General features: G+C 45.6%; 3 protein-coding genes across 3 annotated transcripts in view; 1 reads left to right on the top strand and 2 right to left on the bottom strand.

Moving 5' to 3' along the window:
- Positions 1 to 26,320, top strand: part of LOC108701997 (traf2 and NCK-interacting protein kinase) — a 1,005,599-nt gene that overhangs the window by 239,844 nt on the left and 739,435 nt on the right. The gene's annotated exons all lie outside the window — the stretch shown is intronic.
- Positions 1,433 to 6,979, bottom strand: tcf15.L (transcription factor 15 L homeolog). Its single transcript, NM_001094472.1, is given in 2 exon segments — positions 1,433 to 1,607; positions 6,438 to 6,979. Coding segments are annotated over 2 exon segments (546 nt in total). The 5' UTR covers positions 6,921 to 6,979; the 3' UTR covers positions 1,433 to 1,544.
- On the bottom strand, positions 22,377 to 25,352 carry LOC108700963 (sulfiredoxin-1). The gene is made up of 2 exons (XM_018235033.2): positions 25,012 to 25,352; positions 22,377 to 22,977 (listed from the first exon to the last, which is right to left on the bottom strand). Exons 1-2 carry the CDS (start codon positions 25,150 to 25,152, stop codon positions 22,774 to 22,776), a joined length of 345 nt encoding a protein of 114 aa, XP_018090522.1. The 5' UTR covers positions 25,153 to 25,352; the 3' UTR covers positions 22,377 to 22,773.

Genomic DNA, 26,320 nt, shown 5'->3' with positions numbered 1-26,320 from the left:
GGGTCCAAATTACCCTAGCAATCATGCCTTTTTTCGAATAAGAGACTGGAATATGAAAAGGAGAGGGCCTGAATAGAAGGATCAGTAATAAAAAGTAACAATAACAATAAATTAGTAGCTTTACAGAGCATTTGTTTTTTAGAAGGGAGTCAGCGACGCCCATTTGAAAGCTGCTGAGTGGGAAGAAAGAGGCAAATAACTATAAAAAATAAATAATGAAAACCAGTTGAAAAGTTGCTTAGAATTGGCCATTCTATAACATAATAAAAGTTACCTTAAAGGTGAACCACCCCTTTAATAACATTGGGATCAACCATAATTTTTATTGACCAGGCCAGTAAAATACCGGCCAGGAAGCAACTCTATTAGTCGCCCCTGTCCCCTCCATTTTATTCGTGCAAATTTTCATCGGGACCAGAGCAATGGGGATTGGCACACAGGCACAATCGAGCCAGGTGGACTCTCCACAAAACTGGGCTTGTGTGTGCCCCCTCAGAGCAAAATTTGCATGTTCCCAAAAAGTAACATTCTGACTATGCCCCCAAGAGCAGCACTTGTCTGTAGTTTGCTTGTGGCCTGTAGGGGGCAGCAGTGTTTCTACCTCGGTGCTGCGGGTAAGTACTGTGTGTCTCAGCTGAGTGGACACTCCTAAAAGATAAAATTTGGAGGACATAGGGGCCCTTCCCTTGTTTGTATTCTAAAAGAATTTTTGTAAACTCAAATCAGACCTCCCCAGATGTTTGACTGGGAGAAACTAGCAAGGGAGGGGGAGACAATGGTATGTCTCCTACAAGCCTTTTGTTTGTAAACTACAACTCCCACAATCCCCTGTGTTTGCATGCAAACAAGTATGTCTTGTTTGTGTGTATCAATAACAGTATGTAGAGGCTTGCTCTTTTGGATGTTACTTTGTCTGTTAACCCCTTAGTTGCCCAGTTGGGCTCTTTAATGCCCCTCTTTCCTGTGTGTCCCCAGAGTGGCCTGCACCCACTGACATGCAGCCAACTTTCAATGGTGAAATAATATAGGTGAAGACCTGCAGCCATGTGGGTAGAGCCCCTAAGGGGTGGAACCAATTAACTTTTGCATTGCTGTGTACTGGAACACATAGGGCTTAATCATGCTTGTTGCTAGGGGATGCATTTTGTGCCGGATCTGTATGTCATGTCAGGGTCTTTAGGGGCCACTTTCAGGGATCTTTACAATAAAAGAACATTTTGTCTAGTGAGTTTCTCGTTGCACGAGTGACACTTTAATTAACCCTTTGCCTATTTTACAAATATTTACATGAATTAGTCAGTGCTGTGGGGTCAGTGACCCAGAGTCCCTGTGCTCTCCTGGAGGAAGTCCAGCTCTCAGAAGGAAGATATCACCATGGAGGGTCCATCCTGAGCCAGTGGCTAATCTGTGCCTGACAGATGTCAAGTTCTATCCCAGCCGTGCCCACCAGACCTTGGTAAGCAGCTGCACTGGCACTTAGTCCTCTCAGTACGGGAAAGAAAGATATGGGGATCCTACAATCCATCCTCCTTGATACTCAGGGGTCATCGCAATGTGTTAAGCCCCCGAATTTTCAGACAGTTCCCAGCATGCTCTCTGCGTGTGACCTGATAGGAGAGAAAGAGGGTTTTATGACTGGAGGGTCTGAAACAACAACAGCTGCACCCATTCTCCTTCTGGGGGCATCAGTTATCTATAAAGCCAGCGAAGGATGGATGGGAGGGGAGATTTGGCAGCAAGTGCACCTGCAGGCAATTAAAGGGGAACTATTAGCCTTTTTTCAATTCCCATTTGATTTACACACAGCTGGACTCCCTGTACTGCGGCTGTTGCTCAAAGTGCTGGTTCTGCCTGTACTGGTGTGTATTTGGGTGCCCTGTATTTTGAGGTGCAAAATATCTGCAGCTCTAGAAATGGGCACAAGAATGGGATTATTCGACCCTTCCTTTTTACAGGAGATTGCATGAAATCTCCACACAAAGCATGATCGGAAAATGCCATAAAAACAGCATTAGAACTTTTATTTGCCCTTTATGGCTTGATGTAATCTACTCCTGTTACTTTCAGGTACACACAGCAACTTTTTCAAGACTGGTGTGTCCTCAGTGACAACAGCCATGCTCTGTGCCCCTCATACTAATCCTCTGGATTCCATGCAGGGTCGGACTGGGCCCATGGCTCATGGGCCCCCGCTAGCCCAGACATGCTCGGCTGGCCCTTAAAGAGTTGAACTTGCTGCGACGCTAGCATGTGGCCCCGGAATTGGAGGTCGGGAGGGGGCCACCAGGGACTGCCAAGAGGGCCCTTCGTTGCAGCCCCGATGGGCCCCCAAAGCTCCAGTCCGACCCTGATTCCTTGTGTCTTTTGACCCATAGCAAACAATGACGCATATTTAGCATTCATTAGTAGGGAGTCACCGGTGCGGCTCCTTTAACTGAACTAAGGAGCTCCTATAAACCAGCAATTTTATATGCGTTTTTTTTTCAGGGATGCACCGAATTCAATATTTTGGATTCGGCAGAACCCCCAAATATTTTGTGAAAGATTCGGCCGAATACCGAACCGAATCTTAATTTGCATATGCAAATTAGGGGTGGAAAGGGGAAACACTTTTTACTTCCTTGTTTTGTGACAAAAAGTCATGCGATTTCCCTCCCCACGCAAATTAGGATTCAGATTTGGTTCGGCCAGGCAGAAGGATTCGGCCGAATCCTGCTGAAAAAAGCCGAATCCCGATTCGGTGCATCCCTAGTTTTTTTAATGGCATGTTCCAAGCACAACCCTCTTTTCTACTAGCGATTAGAGATGTCGCGAACTGTTCGCCGGCGAACTTGTTCGCGCGAACATCGGGTGTTCGCGCTCGCCGGAAGTTCGCGAACGTCGCGCGACGTTCGCCATTTTGGGTTCGCCATTGTTGGCGCTTTTTTTTGCCCTCTCACCCCAGACCAGCAGGTACATGGCAGCCAATCAGGAAGCTCTCCCCTGGACCACTCCCCTTCCCTATAAAAACCGAAGCCCTGCAGCGTTTTTTCACTCTGCCTGTGTGTGCTGAAGAGATAGTGTAGGGAGAGAGCTGCTGCCTGTTAGTGATTTCAGGGACAGTTGAAAGTTTGCTGGCTAGTAATCGTTTTGATACTGCTCTGTTATTGGAGGGACAGAAGTCTGCAGGGGTTTGAGGGACATTTAAGCTTAGGTAGCTTTGCTGGCTAGTAATCTACCTTCTACTGCAGTGCTCTGTATGTAGCTGCTGTGGGCAGCTGTCCTGCTTCTGATCTCATCTGCTGACTGCTGCAATAACAGTAGTCCTTGTAAGGACTGCTTTTATTTATTTTTTTGTTGTTTTACTACTACTACTACTACTACTATAAGAGCCCAGTGCTATTAGTCTAGCAGTGTTGGGGAGTGGGACTGGTGTGCTAATCTGCTGCTCCTAGTAGTTCAGCAGCACCAACTTTAATTTTTTTTTTTAATATTCATTTTTTTTATTTTACTTTTTTTTATTTTACTACCGCTGTAGTAGTGTATAAGTTGACCTTTTAGGCATTATTTGCCCTGTAGGCATTATTTGCACACTGTTTTCTTCAACCCGCCATCTAGCTGTGTGACCTTGTTCACATTCTGTCTAAATATCCATAATATTACCGTCTCCAGAAAAAACACCGGAGTGACTTTTTTCAAGCAGCCATAATATATTTTACGTAATCCGTATCCACCGCTGTAGTAGTGTATACGTTGACCTTGTAGGCATTATTTGCACAGTGTTTTCTTCAACCCGCCATCTAGCTGTGTGAGCTTGTTCACATTTTGTCTAAATATTGATAATATTATCGTCTCTAGAAAAACCACTTGAGTTACTTTTTTCAAGCAGCATTCATATATTTTACGTAATCCGTATCCACCGCTGTAGTAGTGTATACGTTGACCTTGTAGGCATTATTTGCCCAGTTTTTTTGGCCGCAGCCACTGAAGCACAGAGGCCAGAAAAAATATGCCATATAAATGCTGAAAATAGTCATTTTTGCCATACGTTGACTCAACGTATATGGCAAAAAATGACTATTTTCAGCATTTATATGGCATATTTTTTCTGGCAACTGTGCTTCAGTGGCTGCGACCAAAAAAACTGGGCAAACAATGCCTACAAGGTCAACGTATGGCAAAAAATGACTATTTTCAGCATTTATATGGCATATTTTTTCTGGCAACTGTGCTTCAGTGGCTGCAACCAAAAAAACTGGGCAAACAATGTCTACAAGGTCAACGTATGGCGAAAAATTACTATTTTCAGCATTTATATGGCATATTTTTTCTGGCAACTGTGCTTCAGTGGCTGCGTCCAAAAAAACTGGGCAAACAATGCCTACAAGGTCAACGTATGGCAGTTGTTTAAAGAGAACAGTAGATTACTAGCCAGCAAAGCTACCTAAGCTAAAATGTCCCTCAAATCCCTGCAGACTTCTGTCCCTCCAATACAGAGCAGTATCAAGCAGATTACTAGCCAGCAAACTTACTATCATCTGTCCCTGAAATCACTAACAGCTCTCCCCCTACACTATCTCTTCCAAGCACACACAGGCAGATTTTTCAGATACATTTTTGCCCTTGATCCCCCTCTGGCATGCCACTGTCCAGGTCGTTGCACCCTTTAAACAACTTTAAAATCATTTTTCTGGCCAGAAATGTCTTTTCTAGATGTTAAAGTTCGCCTTCCCATTGAAGTCTATGGGGTTCGCGAACCGTTCGCGAACCGCTCGCATTTTTGCGCAAGTTCGCGAATATGTTCGCGAACTTTTTTTCCGACGTTCGCTACATCCCTACTAGCGATTGAACTCAAGTCAAGTTCAAGAAAATGCTGTACGTAACGTCTAAAAAAACAATAAAATGAATCTAAAATGGTGTTTAAATGCAATTAGCAGATGCATTTAGGCACATGCAAACCTGCATCTCAGACGCACAAAAAACACCCATGTAAGAGACATGATGGACTGTTGTGCAAAAAGCCACCAGGTAAACATAGCGTTAACCAGTGAATTAACCCATCACAACCAGTCGGAAGGAAATGACTGGGTGATAATTACCGGCGGGAGTGTGTTAGTGAATGAGACTTTATGTGCATGAAGGCCAAGAACTAAGGTACAATACTGGAAACCCACCTGCCTGTTTAACTAAACCTACCATGATTCCCCCCAAAAAAGTCTTTGACTAGAGAAAGGCGGGATGGGTATGCTGACTGGAACTAAGGATCATGGGAGAAATGGTGAGACAGAAATGCGAACCGCCACAGCATAATGCTCAGGAGACAAAATATATGTGGCCCCAACATTTAAACAGCTTGGCTACAGATTACAGCAGGGTCTCCCTTGGACACAGATTAATTTCTTGAATCGTTAACTATAAATGGCTTTAGTTACTCATTTCTCATTCTACTTTCTGTTTTCCTCACAGTACTAAAGGGGATCATGAGCCCCCTGCCCAAACAACATGTTTAGCCGCTGCTTAGAAATGAAAGTATGTGGCCCTTTCCATAGGATGCAACTAAATTCTGTGTAGGCAGTTAGAAAAGTCACCTATTCCACTCGAATAACTGCTGCTCCCCAGGAAATGCATGTGCCAGCGACCAACTGCAGGCTGGATTGTTACTCACTGAAGTGTAGTAATGGGAAAGGGAACCACAATATACCTTTCTGCAACTTCCATTGCTTGAAGTGCGACAGAGACTATGTAAGATTGTGAGCTCTTGTGCACCATTTCTGCCCACACATGACACAAGCAGAAAGGGATAGGCAGAGACGGCTGGTGCCTTGTGAGGTGGGTGTGGCGCATTTTGCCTCATTTACAGAGTTGCCAGGTTGGCTGTCTTCCAGCCAAATGGGCTACTAATTTAAAGCCCAGGCGGATTTTGAAAGTACAAACTAGCCAAAGTAGGGATTTCAGGCTACTTTTGGGCCTTTGGCTGGTTTGTACAGCTAAAGTTTTTTCTTGCTCAAATGTGCCAAGCCTGAGTCTCCCAATGCATGTTGGGTAATGTCGTTTTTGTTTTCAATTTGCCAACTGCCATGTTTAATGCGACTACTGTAGAAGTTACGCCGTCACATTTTGCTTCATGGAAAAATTTGAGAAATAGTGGAAATTTTAAAAAAGGCATATTCACATATATTCATTTCTTTTAAGTCCTTTTTTTTTCACTGCACATATTGGGCTATTTGTGGGCTACTTTTGAAGTGCTAGTTTTGGGCTGGTTTTGTAAATTAGACCTACCTGGCAACCCTGCTCATTTAGTACATGGGAACAGCTCAAAGAGTCCCAGGGAATTATTTTGGGATCTGTGACAGGTGTACCCTCAGCTGCGCATCCCTAGAGTGTGAGCTCCCTGTGGGTGGCCCCTCTCACCCAGGCTTTGTGCAAAAGCAGTGGCTCCAGCCCAAGGCTAGACTTACCCCCTTTCTTTGGTTGCTAAGGCAGAAAGTACAGATGCTGCGGGGCAGTTTGCCCTCTGCGCCGCTGTCCTTGGCTCTGTAGACGGTACTGAAGCACGGCTGTCCATCCTGGCACCCCTCGCCCAGCAGCAGCACGTTGGCCAAGTGCGCGATGTAACTGGAGGCCAGGCGCAAGGTCTCTATCTTGGAGAGTTTCCTATCCACTGGCTCGGTGGGGATGAGGGTGCGTAGGGCGGTGAAAGCGGTGTTTACGCTTTGGGTGCGATCTCTCTCTCTGGCATTGGCCGCCTGCCTCTGTTTCACCACAACCACCTGCTGCCCATTCTTGCCGGGCACTTTCCTCCTCTTGGATGTGCTCTGGTAGCAGCCAAACGATTGGTCAGAATCATCGCTCTCTCCCTGATTCTCCTCATCCTCTGACAACATGGACATGTCCGGATAAATCACATGCGTTGACATGGAACGGATCATGGTGAAGGCCATGTGAGCCCTGGGCCAACTCAACTCCTATTCCTCTCAGCTCCAACGGGGCATTTATTTCTCCTGGTGTCCCCACTGCGGGTCCAGCTGCAAAGAAAATCCCATTCTGCTGCGTGAGAGCCGAGCCGGGGCTTTATATAAATATGGGGAGGGGCTGCACAAATGGCTCAGTGCTGGGCTCCTGTACTGGGAGGGACTGGTAGGGGCTGCTCAAATGGCTCTGAGCTGGGCTTCTGTACTGGGAGTGTTGTACAAATGGATCAGAACTGGGCTCCTGTACTGGGAGGGACTGGTAGGGACTGCACAAATGGTTCTGAGTTGGGCTCCTGTACTGGGAGGGCTGTACAAATGGATCAGAACTGGGCTCCTGTACTGGGAGGATCTGCACAAATGGATCAGAGCTGGGCTCCTGTACTGGGAGGGACTGGTAGGGGCTGCACAAATGGCTCTGAGTTGGGCTCCTGTACTGGGAGGGTCTGCACACAGGGGTGCTTCGCCAATGAGGCAAGTTGAGGCTGTCGCCTCAGGCGGCAGCGCCCCACTAGGTACCAGGGGCAGCAAAAATGCACTGGGAGGGACTGGTAGGTGCTGCACAAATGGCTCAGTGCTGGGCTGTTGTACTGGGAGGGACTGTTAGGGGCTGCACAAATGGCTCAGAACTGGGCTACTGTATTGAGAGGGCTGCACAAATGGCTCAGAACTGGGCTCCTGTATTGAGAGGGCCTGTGCAAATTGCTCAGAGCTGGGCTACTGTACTGGGAACAGGTCTGGACTGGGAGTTAAAATAGGCCCTGGCATTCCAAGTACACAGAGGCCCAAATAGTCCTCCACTAGCCTACTAAATAGTGACTGTCTATGGGAACTTACAGCAGCCACTTTTGCCAGTCCGGGCCTGACTGGTAGGGGCTCCACAAGTGGCTCACATTTTAACTTGTGTATTGGGAGAAACTAGTAAAGATGATGTATGTCACCAGGGCCCCTTTAGAAATTTGGGGCCCCCATACATGTTATTTATTGAATACAATTGTGCAGCACCACATTTTTTGCCCAAGCATCTTGTGTTCTACAAAAACAAGTAGGTCCGTGGGTTTTGCTAGGATAAAAGGTTTGATTTTCCACCACAGCTACTATGATACAGACCCACCAATCACTTTCCTGAAAAGCAGATCCTACAAATGATGGGGGCAAAGGATCTATTGGGGGCCCCAAGGGAGTGATAAGCTGCTGCAATATACATTCATGGAAAATGTCTTGTGCACAGAGTTTAGGGGCCCAAAGATCTTGCTGTCATTCCCGTGCTGGGAAGTTCATGAAGGAGACACTCATATAATTCAACAAACAGATCCCAATATAAAAAGGTGATGTTACTCTATACAGTAATTAGTAGTTCATATAAATAGTTTCTTTAATGTGCTAATGAACAGTCACTTTATTGGGGGACAGTGGAGTTTGGAGTTTAAACCCTACCTGCCCCTGCAACAATGCTCTGCATTGATACCCATGTTACATGATGTTTTTTTTGCCTAAATTGTGTAACTTTAAGGGGCCAGAATATTATGCTGTGTGGCCCAACATTTAGTCAGCAGCAATTAATGTGCTAAGTTAGTCAGTTTATTGGGGGTCATTGTAATATACCTTAAAGTTTTTAATTCATTGGAGGTTAGTGGAGTTTATCTGCCCTTGTTAGGCTTCTCTGCACTGACTTTGTTTAATATGCAACTTACACAAGCTTCTAAGTTATGTTAAGTTCCTAAACTTAACTTATATTAATTAACTTATGTAAGTTTTGTAATACAGCCAAGCCCCCTTCCGAAGCAGATTTCAACGGGACAGGCACAACATTACCCAGCCATAACACTGTATATGCAGTGAATTGGTTAAAAATACATATATGTGTTTCTTGTGTTTTCAATGTAAATACCCCAAAAAGCTGCCATTTGTAAGCACCCCCTTTCCTCCCGATGAGCTGCGGGTGCTACAATATAAGGGGCACAGGTGCAACCAGATTTCCAGCTGAGCTTCTGTGCAGGTTACAACTGGCACCATCCATGAAGAACCAAGTCAATAGAAGAAGATGAGAAAGCCAAACTGAAGTCCCCAAAAATGCAAATGAAAAAAACCCAAATCCTTGGGAGATGTGAGAACGTTTTGGGAAAGTGTAACCTGTTTACAGGCAAACACAGGGGAGGATAATATTGAGCCCAGTACCAGAAGCTGGGTCAGGAGTCTACAAGCATGCCAATGACCAAAAACTCACTTCAAAAAGACCAAAGGAAGGACTGGTCAGGATTGGCAGCAATGAGCAGAGATCCCATGGTCACTTGGGGATTGAGGAGTCCGGGCCCACCTGGGCTGATGCATCAGGGGTCCGCACCCCCCGGGGCCCACATCCATGGGCACCCCACCCCAGCCGCAACTCCCCCTCCCCACCTACTTTTCAATTATCAATCAGGGTGGACAGGGAGTGCACAGATTCAGGCAACTGTGGGAAGCAGGTGGGCTGGCAGGCCCATGAGAATCCAGTTTGACCCTGCTTGGGGAAAGTTCTGATAGATGCAGTTGGGAGAATAAACCGTCTTATCTGTGGGAAGTGGGGCAGTTTACAAAAACAAGAGTGCCCCTATTGGTCAGTATGGAGCTGTAGGGAGCTTGTTCATGGCAATAGGGGGCACTGAGTTACACTTGTTCTTCCCAAGGGGCGTTCTATCAAATATTGAGCTTGGTGTGGGGGGAACAATTTTTTGTCAGTATCACTTGTTTCAGTTCAAAACAGGGGTAGTTCTAAATGGAATTGTGGGGAATTTTCACTTATTTTGCAGTCCAGTGCAGAGTGACCATGTATATTTAATGAAGTTTAAGCTCCTGGGGCAGGGGCTGATAGGAATGCTACAGAAATAAGGGCCAATCATAGAAATTAAATAACCAGTAATATTGTGAACTTAAAATTGTAGCAGGAATCCTGTTGGTGTGTTTGGGGTCTGGATCAGTACAGTGCTGTCTGTATGGTGCAACTAATACACAGATATGTACTCGGAGACCATTTGGCCCACGCTGCAATTAGGCTCTGCCTGACCTCCCATAGGCTTGGCCCCTCACACACACGCGCGCGCGCACACACACACACACACACACACACACTTACTAGGGTTTTTATCTTTCCTCAATGATTCAGCCCACATCTCAGCCCCTTGCTGGGAAGAATCAGCTGGACCCTTCCCTCAGAGCTGGGGCCCCAGCCTGCTCCAGACAGATAAATGTGCCAGTGGGGATGCCTGTGTTTATCCTCCGTGCTGCTTCCTAAAGGAATGAAATATGGCTGCCAGACTTCCTACATCATCTGCTCCTATTCAACAGCAATATTTGCTTAGTGCTGCCCTCCTGCCCCTCATGTTATTTATTCCCTTCCTGGCATCAGTCAGAGCAGGAAGCCTCTTACATCAGCCCCTTCTTCATCCTCGCCTTCTGATGCTTCTGATGAAGTGACACAATGGTCACGAAACGCGTCGAGCACACATCCCCTGCCCGCTTGTGATTTTAAACTATGTCTAATAAAGCATTCATACTTTTAAAACGTTGGTTTCCGCGTGTCAACTAATCCGGTGGAGTCCGTCCTTGAACCTTGTAAGTTGTTGTCTGCCGCGGCCAGAGCGGTTTCTTTGGACACACAGGCATGCAGATTCCCTGCGTGTGGGCTCATTCCGCCGGTTTCCCCTCCTGGCACAGGCCTCTCAGCACTTTCAACTTTGGACACAGGGGCAATGGAAGGTTCTTGGCATGTGTCAATCATGGTGTTGGGTTCATATGCCACTGGGCTTGGGTCAAATCCAATCGACAAGTCCAACCTGTGACCCACCTATGAGTCTGACCTGTCACCCACCCTTTGGAGAGTCTAATCTGTGACTCACACTTGCTAGCTGTGCAACACGAGACTGCAATCAGTGTCGGACTGGCCCACAGGGATACCAGGAAAACTCCCGGTGGGCCCAGTTGTCAGTAGGCCCTCATGCTGCTAAACATTTGGCCTATTTCACGCCCATTCCCTATTTCTAGACTTAATAAAAAGAGGCTAAATAGATGGATAATAGATGATAGTATTTAAAGAAGGGAGAATAGAGGTTGAGTGAGGAGAGGAAACAAAAATTGTTCTGAGAGTGGGCCCCTTGGTCTATGGTTTTTGGGAGGGCCCTTGGTGTCCCAGTCTGACACTGCCTGCAATACTAAGTGTATTACTCACACACTGTATTATTTGAGCCCTTGGTGCACTTTCGCCTAGAAAATACCTGTATTTTTATATCATTCCTGTCGCTTTACAGATGCAGGACATTGTGTGCAGGACTGATTGGAAACACTGGTGGAGAAAATGCACTGGAGTCCTGGGTCATTTTTAGCCTTTGTGAGGGGCTTCTTTCCTGAACCCATAAGGGCAAAAAGGAACAGTCCCTGGGCCTTGTGCTGTAATTACTATTATTAGAACTACTATTAGTGCCCCTTGGTATCAGTACCTGAACACATGATCTGGAGGGCTGCAGACCGCAGTATAAATAGAGGGGCCCCACACAGGGAGGGCCACAGTATATATATACAGTATGGCTACTGGTTGCCAGACTGCAGTCTCCATGTTTCTATTGGAGTGAAATGAGACACCGCTAGGCTAGGGTTAAAATATGTTTTTCCTATAGAACGGAAATAAGTTTTACTAGTGGAGAGGACTCTGGGGTGCAATTGCTCATTTCTATTTGTCTGGCCTGATTCTGTACCCCGGGGGCTATGATCAACAGGCAAGCCAAAGAGAAATAAAAGCCCATTATTTTCCAATCAGCTACCTGGGATTTATGGGCTGTGCCAGAACTGGAGGAAAAACTCTCTCCCTCACTGGGATTTCAGGGTACAGTAGCAACCCAAGGGTCCACTCTCAGGGATTTTGATTATCCTTTACTTCTATAGCACCAACAGAGTGTGCAGAGTTGTGTTTATTTCTAACTAGACTGCAGTCTGGTTGCTGGGGCTACTCTTCCTGGCAACTAGACAGGAAAATCAGGTTTTAGTACATGCTAGTTTTTCCTTTAAAATCTTCTCTTGTTAATCTGTCTCACCCCAACCCCTGTCCATATAACCCTTCTCATGAGTCATATTGACAGGGATAGGTGGTTACTGAGCTGCACATCCCAGTGATGGCAGCTGCTCCCAGAGGAGAATGAAATGGGGGCCAAATTGTTTCATTAAAGGCAATAACACATCTAACAACATGCATTATTAACCCTGGTCCACCCATGCTTTGGATTCTGTTGAATATGTAGTTAAACCTAATGCTGGAATCCCCCCCCCAACAATAACAATTCCCAAGTGAGAAATGTGATGGTGTTTCCTTTTGTCCTGCCCTGTGACAGGTTTATAGGCCTGGTCACACCCTGCCCCCCACTAGGCCCCTCAACAGCATCTCCTCAGCCCAGAGGCCCTTCAGCTGCACATTAGTAAAGAGCCCCAAATACTCCGCCTCCACACTGGACAAGGATTTGAGGCAAGAAGAAGGAATATTAAGGGCTCTTACACATAGGAATTGTGTGTGAATACAAGGTTAGGGTGACCCCAAGTATTTATATTTGGTTGGTAGCCCACAATGGCCCTTTGTGTGTGTAGGTAGATATGTCGTGGTTTGTTTGTATGCTGAGATGGGCACCCCAATAATCTGTAATAATTCAATAATCTGTTTTAACACTGAAGAAGTTGTCTGTTCCAATCTATTTACATGGGGTACAATCAATAAGGCATAGCATAGTGTATTTGGGCCCCTGGTCCACTCAATACCCAACAGGTGCAGCCAACCCCAAGGGTTCATACCCACCTGCCTTGAACTCAAATCAAGTCTCCAGTGTACAGCCAATGAGAAAGAGCATCAGGTTCTGGATGTGCAATTTAATATGGAGAACTATCTCATCACTGCTGCCCCAGAAATGGGCAAATCATACTTAGGAGCCTGAACAGGTTTGGCCCCTGGATTTCCATTAGAGAAGCAATTTTGTATGTGGACCCTGTAGTATTTCCTTGTATCTCAGTTATGGTGGGACTTGCATGTTATGGAATTTGCATTGCCATGAATACAGAATAAAAATTCCATCCCCTGGGACCCCAGGAGCCACTTTGTCGATTGCATCTAGGGAATCACTGGGCTTGTGTCAGGACATGGCAGATACCCCATGGATCAGAATGGGGGAGAAAGTAAAGGGAGGCTTGAATTACCCCTTAGGGGTAGATAGGGGACTCCTGGCTGTCCTGATGCAGATATTCATATCTAAAAGTCAAAAAAGGCCAAAGTCAAAACATGTAACAAAATGAGTTTATAGAGAAATGAGCCAATCATAGTTCAAGTTTCCTCCGTGAGGCTACTTCGGGCGACTACGGAAAACGCATCGCTGCGTGTGCTTTAGCACAGACGACTTTTCATTATAGCCTATGGGAAGACACGCTGAGGCAGTTCGGGGAGATTGTCACTCAGAAGACGAGGCGATTAGTCGCCAGGCGACAAAATCTACTTGTGTGAACTAACCCTTACAGGCCTGGACTGGCAATCTGTGGGTTCTGGCAAATGCCAGAGGGGCTGCTATAAGGTGCCATAGAAAGTCAGTATTTAGTGGGCTGGTGATGGTTGTTTGGGCCTCTGTGTGGGCTGATTGGGCCTCTGTGTACCTGAAATGCCAGGGCCTATTTTAATTCTCAGTCCGGACCTGAACCCTTATGAGGAACAGATACAATGGAGGAGGAGCTGAGTGAGGCCGATAGTGTCAGTTTTTTACACCACAGATGATGTGACATTTTGGGTTTCAGCCCATCTGGTGCCCCCACCTGTCACAACATTCTCTCTCCCTCTTACTTGTATTTTGTGACTCACATAAAAGCACTTTCACGCATCCAGGCCCCAGAGCGCACGCTTGCCCCCTTGTCAGCAGAGCTGTTACTTGTACCACTCCGGGTGCCATTTGACTGTGGCACTGTATTCTCACTTTCATCCCAGAATCAGCTCAGATCTGTGTCTGGGGGAGGTGCATCCCACCAAAACCCCCACAATCCATCACAGTAAAATGCAGACAGTATGGCAAGATGTATCAGTAGGGCAAAATGGATACAACAAGGCAGGATAAAGACAAAAGGGTAAAATAGGGTAAGATGGAGATGAAGGGCAAGAGGGAGAGAGTAGGACAAGATAGAGACAGTACGGAAATAGATAGCAGGGCAAGTTTGAGATAGTAGGCAAAGATAAAGATAATCACAGAAGGACAATAAGGCAGCAGTAAAGTCAATATAAATGATGATAATGGGATGGTGGCGGCTCCTGATTTACATTGTAATCCATAGACTGAGGCAGTAGGACAAGATGGAAACAGTTGGGCAGGATGGAGACAGTAAGACAAGTTGGAGACAGCAGAGTATGATAGAGACAGTTGGTCATGATGGAGAGAGCAGGGTATGGTCGAGACAGTAGGACAAGATGGACACAGTGGAAAGATGGAGACAGTCGGATTATAGGGAGACAGTAGAGAAAGATGGGGACACTAGGGCAGGATAGAATTTTTAGGACAATTGAGTATAATCAGTGATTAACCACCTGATAAACAGTGGTGTAATTACAGAGGAAGCAGACACCATGGGAGGGATGGGGGGGGGGCCCAGGCCGCATGGTCTGTTTCCTCAATAGCATTCAAATTCCCCTCTCAGCCACTTTATTCTTCTTTTGCTTCATGTGCACCCGATCGAGGGGTTGTGGGCAGGCATGTTGGGGGGGGCAGCATGCTCTTGTTACACCCCTGCTAATAAACCCAAGAACTACCCCTGTACCCCCATTTCAGTTAATACTCTGATTGGCTGCATCACATGCCTGGACTTACTTCCAACCCACAATGAAAATACTGATCCCTTGCACCAGGTTACAGGAGAAATAGAAGGATTTGAAGCTTAGGTCCCCCCAGATATCTGCACAGACCTGTGTTCCTGACCGCTCCCTGCTGTTTTAATCTTAGAAGCCCCTGACAGCAGAAAGACAGATGGGCTCCCAGTGTGTGTGTTCAGGTGCAGTCTCCCAGGCACATGGCTACCATCTGAGCAAGAGGCCCTGTTATGGGCAGCACAGTGTCACATTCTCCTTTGAAGAAATAGCAATTGGCACCTTGTGATCCTCTTTCCAAAATATTTATCCAACACCCCCCACCTATGTTTGTGCTGCAGGGAGAGACTGTAACCAGGCTGCTTTAACCTTCTAGCAGGGGATGATGGGAATTGTAGTTGCTGTGCTGGCTGGATATTTTCCCAGGATTCCCTTTCTAGCCTCACCAATGTCAATGGGCCCCAGGTTGGCCAGTAGGTATTAAGAAGTAAGAGCTTATATACAGAGGGAAGGGCCCCCAGGTTGGGCAGTAGATACTAAGATGTAGTTGCTGTATATACAGAGGGAATAGCCCCCAGGTTGGGCAGTAGATACTTAGATGTAGATTCTGTATATGCAGAGGGAAGGGCCCCCAGGTTTGGCAGTAGATACTAAGATGTAGTTGCTGTATATACAGAGGGTAGGGCCCCCAGGTTGGGCAGTAGGTACTAAATTGTGGTTGCTGTATATACAGAGAAGAAATGGCCCCCAGGTTGGACAGTAGGTACTAAAGGTAGGTGCTGTATATACAAAGAGGGCTGGACTCCCAGGTTGGGCAGTATGTACTAAGATGTAGGTGCTGTATATACAAAGAAGGCTGGACTCCCAGGTTGGGCAGTAGGTACTAAGAGGTGCTGTATACAGAGAGTACTGTGAGATTCAAGAGACTGTGAAGCTGCCTGCAACACTATCAAAGTGAGACTTGCAGGGGCACACTACAGTTTCAGGATCCTGACACCTGGGGATGCAAGAGATTTAAAGGCAATATTAACCTGAACTGAAGGGTTTGAAAACAGCCAGATCATTGAGGGGAAATCTTTACATGTGGCCCTCCAGCTGCTGCTGACAGGACCCCACCAGTAGCCCTTATTAAGTTGATAGTCAGCAGGACAACTCCTCTGTCATTGGCTGCCTGTCAGGGTAAGAGGAGGGCACAATGATCTCAGCCTTCAGCACTAAGAGATTCTGTCTAAACCCCACTGCTCATGGATCTCCCCCTTATTTTGTTGAGTGACATCATTGCTAGAGGCTTGTGCAGGAGGAATGCATAAAGCAGCCCCCGCTACTAACTGGCTACAGTGTCTGGAGTTATAGTGAGTCACAGACAAATCCCACAGTCTCGGATTCCATAGAAATTGCCCCACATCCACCACCAAACCAAGCACCTTTGGGCCATGTATCCCTGTCCACCCTCCTTCACTGTTTGGGGACCACTCACTGTCCCCTGTTTTTCCACTGACTTTGGGGCTCACCTTCTTTCTACCTGGGGTTTATGCATCCTTTATTTTCATCCCAAGTAGATCCCAGGACCTGTATCCCAAGAGTAAGAGGGGAAGATCCCCTCATTTGCCTCAGCATGTGTTACTACTTGCCCCAAGAATACAAATGGGCAATCCTACCCCCCCACCTGCCCTTAAGAGTTTGAATCCTTCTGTGCAGGTTCCGGAGCCATAATGGAAGCCATTAGAGAGATGTGCCATTTCCATGCCAAAAGGAAACCCAGTAGCACGCGACAATTCTTCTGAGAGATTTGTGACTGTGCAGGGAGGGCTGTTAAGGGTCAGAGAATCTGTGAACTGGACCCCGGGGCCCAAGAGAAAACTTCCGCTCTCTCACTACTTTTCTTTGAAGCACGTCACCCTTTGTACAGCCTGGCCTTCCTCACTCTTCCTCCTACGAAAATTCAGCCCCCACTATCAGCTACATCACTGTCACTTATAGGAGGCTTGTTCTAACCAGAGGCACTGACAGGCCAGCACTGTACCATGCAAAAGCCTCTGAGGCTGAGGGGTTTGAGTTTCACTCAATGTAACTGGGTCACGTACATGCAGCATGTCATTGTAAATCTCTACATCTTTCCTATAGAATTATTTCTCTTCTAACTGTCGGTGCAGTTAGTAGCTGAGAGGTAGTTGCTTTTACAGGGAAAGTTGAAGACAGTAGGGTATAATGGAGATGGTAGAGCAAGATGGAGACAGTAGGACAAGATGGTGACAGTAGGGACAAGAAGGAGACAGCAGGACAAGTTGATGACAATAGGGACAAGATGAAAACATTAGGGTAAGATGGATACAGTAGTACAAGATGGTGGTAGCAGGGCTAGATGGAGACAGTAGGACAAGATGGAGGGAGTGGGCAAGATGGAGACAATAGGATAAAATGGAGACATTAGGACAGGATGGAGGGAGTAGGACAAGATGGAGACAGTAGGGACAAGATGGAGATAGTAGGGACAAGATGAAGAGACCAGGGCAAAATTGAGACAGTAGGGTAAGATGAAGAGAGTACGACAAGATGGAGACCGTAGCGCAAGATGGAGACAGTAGGATAAAATGGAGACAGTAGGACAGGATGGAGGGAGTAGGACAAGATGGTGACAGTAGGATAAGATGGAGGGAGTAGGACAAGATGGAGACAGTAGGACAAGATGGAGAGAGTAGGACAAGATGGAAACAGTAAGACAAGAAGGAGACAGCAGGACAAGTTGATGACAGTAGGGACAAGATGAAAACATTAGGTTACGATAGAGAGAGTAGTACAGGATGGTGGCAGTAGGGCTAGATGGAGAGAGAGTAGGACAAGATGGAGAGAGTAGGGCAAGATGGAGACAATAGGATAAAATGGAGACAGTAGGACAGGATGGAGGGAGTAGGAAAAGATAGAGACAGTAGGGTAAGATGGAGAGAGTAGGACAAGATGATGAGACTAGGGCAAGATGCAGAGACCATAGCACAAGATGGTGACAGTATGATAAAATGGAGACAGTAGGACAGGATGGAGGGAGTAGGACAAGATGAAGACAGAAGGGTAAGATGGAGACAGTAGGACAAGATGTAGAGAGTAGGGCAAGATGGAGACAGTAGGGAAATATGGAGACAGCAGGGAAATATGGAGACTGCAGTGCAAAATGGAGACAGTAGGGTAAGATAAAAAAGACATCAGTTTTTTACAGAAAATAAAACACCTTTACTGTGTCATGATTGGCTGGCTCTATTTTTGAGTATATTCGAATTCTGGCGCAAAAGTGTATGAATTGCGCTGTGTGATTTCCAGGTTCTCCTCATTCCCAGGCGCTGTTGGTGAGCTGGAGCGGGACCATGCAAAGCAGGGCACAAAAAGGACACATTTTTCCCAGAAAGAAACCTAAGGCTTTTTTGGGACTGGACGCTGATTCCTGATTTTCCCACCAATGACTGCTCACTGAAAAGGATCAAGTTCTTATTTGCAGGTTAAACAAACAAACAGGGAATTTGCCAAAGCTCACAGGAAGGTATTCAATTGGCTACATAGGGGGATTGACTGCCTCCATCTATCTGCCTGTGTTTCCAGAGAGAGACGTATCAGGTGGTGGGAATTTTCAGGACATCAGTAGCACAGTATATATTTAGGGCACAGAGGGGTCCTCCTGCTGTGACTACTATTTATCAGCACTAGGAATAAATGCATTATTAATAGTACCCTACCTCTAATGCCCCTGTTACCTTCTGTCTCTTGCACATCAGCTCTTCTTCAGTTGAACAACTGGGGGCCAACTACTCCCCATGCAGCTGTGCCAGCCCTCCTGCAGCCATGGTTAGGAAGCTGTTGGATACTGGGTGTTGTACAGCAATAATAGGTGGAATTACTATCATCCTCTCCCATTTTAAAAGCCCCAAACCCCCAAACTTCACAGAGCCATTTATATCTACCCCCAGCCTTGGATTTGCATTTTAAGGGCTTACATGAAGTATTATGTAAATGTATTTTCCAAACAAACCCCAAACCCACCCAGCCTTGTCCCCAGGGGCCAACCATCATTGGGCTTCCATGGGGTTTGGAAGCCTTCAGTTTCCTTTCTCTATAGAGCATGTTTGCAGGTCACATCTCTGGGGACCTGAGAAATGAAGAATGTAATACCTGCAGTTTATTTGTGGCTTCCTAGGAACACCCTGATCTTTGGAAAGTTCAGCCCCGGGGCCAATTTTTTCCGTGTGTTCCCTGGGATAATGGTTCCAGTAGTCAAGGCTTCACTGATGTGAGAGCAGCGACACCTTGTGGTGGCCACATGCAAATGAAGCCAGGACTGTACTGCAATGGAGTTGTCCTGTATCCAGACTGACAAGCCCAGTGATTTTACTGATCCACAGGATACCTGGAGCGCCCAGTGGTCTGTCCTGTGTATACAGCCTTTTTGCCTTAATTCCCTGACAGCTCTGAAAGGACGAACAGTTGGAGGGAGAAAAGAAAAGGTGACAAGAACCAGAAGGAGAGGGAGAAAGGGGATTCGGGAGTAGAGAGACAAATGGGGAAAACAGAACAAATATAAAAGGGGAAGGGAGGAAGGATGAGACAAATGGGAGGAGAAATATACAAGGGTAGAGAAGAGGGAGGGGGAGTGTAAAGCCAAACAGTTGGGGAAGAATAGAAAAGGAAAGCAGGGAGAATGAGAGACAGAAAGAGAAAGTACAGAAAGGGGGTTAGGGAGTAAGACCAAACATTTGGGGGACAATATAAGAGGAAAGGAGAGAGGATGAGAGAATGAATGAGAGAGGAGAACGGAATGTTTTTGGGAGTAGAGAGGCAAAAGGAGAGGAGATGAGAAATATAGAAGAGGAGAGAAGATAGAGGATGGGTAAAAGAAATTCCAAACAGTTGGAGGAAAATAGAAAAGAAAAGGTGACAAGAACCAGAAGGAGAGGGAGAAAGGAAAGGGGTTAGCGAGTAGAGAGACAAATGGGAAAAACAGAAGAAATATAGAAGGGGTAGAAAGAAGAGAGGAAGAAGAGGAAGAAGGGGAGGAAGAAGGGGAGGAAGAAGAGAGTAAGGCCAAACATTTGGACGAGAACAAGAAGGAGAGTGGAGAAGGGAAAGGGTATTAGAGACAAATGGGAGAGTAAGGCCAAACATTTGGACGAGAACAAGAAGGAGAGTGGAGAAGGGAAAGGGGATTAGGGAGTAGAGAGACAAATGGGGAAAACAGAACAAATATAAAAGGGGAAGGGAGGATGGATGAGGCAAATGGGAGGAGAAATATACAAGGGTAGAGAAGAGGGAGAGGGAGTGTAAAGCCAAACAGTTGGGGAAGAATAGAAAAGGAAAGCAGGGAGAATGAGAGACCGAAAGAGAAAGGACAGAAAGGAGGTTAGGGAGTAAGGCCAAACATTTGGGGGACAATATTTTTGGGAGTAGAGAGGCAAAAGGAGAGGAGATGAGAAATATAAAAGGGGAGAGAGAATATAGAGGATGGGTGAGAGAAATGCCAAACAGTTGGAGGAGAATAGAAAAGCAGAGGAGAGGGGATCTGAGACAAAAGAGAGGGGGGAGGAGAAAGGGAGTAGAGAGCCAAATGTAGGGGAGAGGGGACATTAAGAATAGGAGAGAAGGGAGGGAATGAGGGAGATAAATGCCAAAGAGTTGGGGAGGATAGAAAAGGAGAGGAATGAGAGACAGAAGGATAAAGGAGAAGGGAAAGAGGGTTGAGTAGAGAGAGACAAATAGGGTGGATAAATATTGAAGGGAAGAGAAGAGGATGGAGGAGACTTCAATTGCCATTCATACAGAGATTCTCTCGTTTGGCAACTTCTCTAAACGAGCAGATCTGCCCATGTATGGGTAGCTTTAGGTACCATGGTTTAGGTGAAGGAGCCTAAGGTGCAAATCTCCACTGCTGCTACTTTTAAATGCAAATTTAGTAGAAGCCATGATCTGGTAAAGACCGTTTTATAAGTGTAACATGGGGGCAAATTCACTAAGCGCCGAAGCGCCGAACGCTAGCGTTAATTCGCTAGCGTTTGGCATTTTCGCTACTGCGTAAATTCACTAACGAACGCTGGCATAGTTTCGCTAGTGTTACTTCGCACCCTTACGCCAGGTGAATTTTCGCTAGCGATGAAACTACGCAAATTCACTAACTTGCGCAGTGTACTGAACGCTACCTTTTACGCTAGACTTCCTTCGCCACCTCAGACCTGGCGAAGCGCAATAGAGTAGATAGGGATTGTTTCCAAAAAAGTCAAAATTTTTTCTAAGTCCCAAAAAAACGCTGGCGTGTTTTCTACATGATGGGTGATAGGCTGAAAAAGATCGAAAAAATTTTTTTCCCCCCTACATTTCCTGACTCATGGCAACTTACCTATACAGTGGGCACATGTGTAGGGCAAAATAAAATTTTTATTTGCAGATTTGAAGGTTTTCTTGGCATTTGTAGTGCAGATACGTATTCCTCCATTAAAATTTTAATTTGGCGCCGTATGCAAATTAGCCTTCGCTAGCGTAACTTCGCTTTACATAGCGAATCAACGCTAGCGCAACTTCGCAACCTTACGCTACCCCTGAGCGCAACTTCGGATTTTAGTGAATTTGCGGAGCGCTGGCGAAACTACGCCTGGCGAAGTGCGACGAAGCTCGGCGAAGTTGCGCCTGGCGCAACTTCGCATCTTAGTGAATTTGCCCCTCGAAGTTTTGGGCCTCCTGTTAAGGTTTTGCACTGGAATTTGGTTCTGTTCATGGATTAATGGTAGAAATTGCTCATGAAAACATTGTTATATTAAAACGGCCTTCTTGATGCCAATCTGTTTGTATGCACAGGGGGTGGAAAGGTTATTGGGTCTCCTGCCATGTCTCCTGAGGCACCCCAGACATACCCCACCAGGAAGCATAAATGGCATTCTATTTTAGCGTACAATCTACTTAGAGCCTGTGTTGGGTAGCCCAGCTTGAAGGCCAATTAGGGGAATTATATCAAGCACATTTTAGGAGAATGCCTATTTGCTCTTCCAGATAACTCTAGTTGCAGAAGCTGCCCGTACTGCTCTTGCCAACAGTAGAGTCTGCTGTACTGCCTGGTGCCCTTAAGGAACCAGTATCTCAGGTACTTTGGACAAAAATACAGCATAAAACTTATGGCGCCAGCCTGTGGGTTGTCTCAGTACTGCAGTGATCTATGTGCGACTCTGGTACAACATGTAATTCACCTGCCCTCACAATGTGCACACATGCTTGATATGGACACATTTTATGACTGTATACCCATGCACAAAACATATCAGTAATGTAACTATCCTCTTTAAAGCCCGGGTGCAGGATGTGCACCCAGGCACCCACCCCCTCCGGATACGCATTTTCTTTACCACGTTTGCTGCAGTGTGGTCTCCCGTGGGCCCCAACAGGGAGCAGGCTCAGGTACAATCACACTCCCTGGTAGTTATGCCACTGCAACATATCTTATAGCCTTGACACCCCCTACAATGCAAATATTTAGCACCAGTTTCATGACTTACATACCAAGGTGCCACTTCACACATTAACATTTCTTTGTGCTTTGAACATGAAACATGAAAAACAAATATTTGCTACTTTCCCTTTATCTCAGAAATAACTACATCTTCAGTTTCAGTTTGACACAGATCTACCAAGATCTCTATTAATACCCTGCAAGATCCCAAAATATCCAGGTATAGCCTGGCAAACTGGGTGCTCTTGCTGATTCCTTCGGTTCAGGTGACATATTTGGGATCAAGTCCTGTGTGCAAATAAATCCACTTTCCCCCAATGGTTGGCACCAGGGGGTCGGTGGGCAAGAATGGAAATGTTCACGAGCTGCTGCTTCCTGTGTCCCTGATCTGAGAAGGTGGCAGTTACTATGGCCAGACAGTTAATAAATCTTGGCTGATCCATCAGGTTGCCTTCATCCAGCAGGGAAACATTAGACCCTGAGACCTCCTGACTATTGTGGTGTTTGTGTTACAGTAAGTTAGGGGTGCTGTTTCCCAGGTATATGCGTAAATCACTGACAGTGGACTGGATGATCTTCCCAGCAATGGTCTCCTTGTTGAGTCGTTGGTGTGCTGCATATCGATGGCACCCACCAAAGGAATAGAAATAGTCTCCCCCATTCTGCCCCTTGATCCAGAGAACATCGACTGGAGGTACAAGGTCTTCATCTTTCTGTAAGAAACAGCAACATTTCTCAGCCAGAACATTCCCCTCTAGGGCAACATTTCTCAGCCAGAATATCCCCCTCTGCCTCTGGGACACCAATACTCAGCCCCAATTTCCCCTTCTGGGGCAACAATGCTTAGCTGGAATCTCGACCTCTGGGGCAGTAATGCTGAGCCAAAATCTCCCCTATTGGGGCACAACCTTCTGCATCACTCTCATTGTCTCAGGGTACTGTATACTTAAAGGGGTGGTTCACCTATTCGTTAACATTTAATATGTTATTGAATGGCCAATTCTAAGCAACTTTTCAATTGGTCTTAATTATTTATAGTTTTTAAACTATTTGCCTTTTTCTTCTGACTCTTTCCAACTTTCAAATGGGGGTCACTGACCCCATCTAAAACAAATGATCTGTAAAGCTACAAATGTATTATTACTACTTATTTTTACTTGTCTTTCTATTCAGGCCCTCTTCTATTCATATTCTAGTTTCTTAATCAGATCAGTGCATGGCTGTTAGGGTAATGTGGACCCCAGCAACCAGATCGCTGGAATTGCAAACTGGAGAGCTGCTGAATATAAAGCTAAATAACTCAAAAAACACAAATAATAAAAAATGAAAACTAACTTCAGATTGTCTGAGAATATCACTCTCTACATAATACTGAAAGTTAACTCAAAGGACAATAACCCCTTTAACAGGAAAATACCCCCCTGTCTAACCTGCCAGATATGAATATACATGTATTATGCTAACACACATATACCTGATTTCTCAGATTGATAGGAATCATGATACTCTGTTTGTGTTATAATAAAGGGGAAATGAGCTCAGTCAGATGGGGTGGGATCTATTGAAGATGCAGAAACAACTTCCAAATATATACAAGTATTATTGTTATACTCACATAACTGATTCCTCAGATTGATATGAACCATGATACTCAGTCTATGGAATATTAAAGTAGAAATGCTCCCATAAACACTGTCTGACCTTCCAGACTTAAATATACATGCAGTTAGTGTACCTATTGGGTTAGGCTGTACCTTTGATGCAATTAGTATACCTGTAGGATAAGGCAATACCTTAGATGCCGTTAGTATACATGTTGGATAAGGCTTTACCCGTGATACAGTTAGTGTACCTGTAGGATAAGGCTTTACCTGTGATGCAGTTAGTGTACCTGTAGGATAAGACTGTACCCGAGATGCAGTTAGTGAACCTGTAGGATAAGACTGTACCCTAGATGCAGTTAGTGTACCAGTAGGATAAGGCTGTACCTGAGATGCAGTTAGTGAACCTGTAGGATAAAATTGTACCTGCGATGCAGTTAGTGAACCTGTAGGATAAGAGTGTACCTAGATGCAGTTAGTGTACCTGTAGGATAGGACTGTAGCTAAGATGCAGTTAGGGTAAGGCTGTACCTGAGATGCACTTTGGGGCCTTTTATCTTGCTGTGTTAAAAGTGGAGTGAAGCATTACCAGTGATGTTGCCCACAGCAACCAATCAGCAATTAGATTTCAATAGTTAGAAAACAAAAGCAAAGATCTGATTGGTTGCTATGAGCAACATCACCTGTAATGTTTCACTCCACTTTTTTAAACAGCATGATAAATAGACCCCCTAGTGTACCTGTAGGATTAGGCTTTACCTTAAATACAGTTTCTGTACCTGCAATTAGTGTACCCCCATCAGTCCCGGCCCCAGTAGCTTACAATCTAAGATCCCTATCACAGTTACACATAGTAGGATAGGATAAGACTGTACATGAGATACACTTAGGGGCATACAAACATCAACTGTGATGTTGCCCTTAGTAACCAATTAGCAATTAGATTTGAACAATTACCTAAATGTTAGAAAACAAAAGCAAAGATCTGATTGGTTGCTATGGGCAATATCACCATAATGTTTGTCTCCAATGTTATTAAATATGCCCCTTAGTGTACCTGTATAATAAAGCTGTACCTGAGATAAAGTCAGTGTAGCTATTGGGTTAGACTGTACCTGAGATGGTGTTATTGTTGGCTGTTCTTACCTGTAAGGTGTCCATAAGGCTTTGTACTTTTCTTTCATCCAGAATTGAGGGCAAGGGTCGGATCAGGACCCTCATTGGGATATTGTAGACAGTGGAGATAATGCTGGAATGGACACTGTGATTTTCCTGCGAGTCACTCATTGATGGATTTTGGATTGGAAACCTTTAACTCACGAATACTCCAATGTATAACTTTACCTTGCCTGTCTGTCCTGCACCCTGCCCTGTCTGTGTGCCCTATTCAGCTCAGGTACCATCCCAGGAACACACAGTAAATGTGCCTTCTCCCCACCTCCCAGAGTGGTGTAAGCTACCAGCCTATTCACAGTGAGTCAGCAGAAGAGGAATGTTCCATTCACATCACAGGGGTGCAGCACACTAACAGAATATAGAATTCCCCAAGAAAGTTGATTCTTACAACCTTTAGAAAACAGGACCACATGGCAGTAGGTGCAGAGATACAGGGAAAACCAGATAAAGATTACAGAAGTACATATAAAGTACATATTTTGTCCACTGGCACATGAAGGACTGAAATCTTGTGCCATTCGAACACTGATAGGCAGGTGTAGTGCTTGTCAATGGTCACAGGACTTTTTTGGGACATTAGCCTCATGCTGCATGCTGCGCACTTGTCATTTACTATTATGGTGGTATTGAGCATTGAGGGTGATTTTTCCTCTGTTCCAGACACTTTGATTGTTAGTTCTAACCAGTCATGTAAATAGCGTTGCCCAGGCCCAGATGCAGACTTGTGCTCCTCTTTCCACCTGAAATGTGCTATGCCATGGCTCTGATGGGTCCTAAGTGGGTGTGGACCCAGGTGTTATTATACCCTTGCACCCCTGTAGTTATGCAACTGGCTATCGTTGTGGGATTTGTCTTAGGGAGCTCAATATCTATTTGGTAACTCCAAAGACAAGAGGGACTGGGTGAAGAAGGAACCCCTGGGTTGGGCCCAAGAAAGAAAAGTACTATGTAAATCCCATCATCATCATTTATATTGACTTACTGCTGCCTTTTTTCCCTACTGTGAGCATCTTTATCTTTGCCTACTCTCTGCCTTTTTCCCTTCTGACTACATATTGTCCTACTGTCTCCGTCTTGCCCTACTGCAGGGTTCCCTAGCTTCTTTTAATCTTTTACATTCAAATGAACAAAATGTTGGAGAGCAGCATAAGCATGCAAAATGTTCCTGGGGTCTTGGGATGCCAAACATGGGCTGTAATTGCCGATTGGTAGCCTCTATGTGAACCGGCAGCCTACAGGAGGCTCTGTTTGTCAGTACATTTGGCTTTTATTTAACTAA

Source organism: Xenopus laevis, chromosome 9_10L, assembly GCF_017654675.1.
Source record: "Xenopus laevis strain J_2021 chromosome 9_10L, Xenopus_laevis_v10.1, whole genome shotgun sequence".
NCBI classification, from domain to species: Eukaryota; Metazoa; Chordata; class Amphibia; order Anura; family Pipidae; genus Xenopus; species Xenopus laevis.
The sequence above is the reverse complement of the archived record's forward strand: the minus strand, read 5'-3'. Positions and strand labels throughout refer to the sequence as shown.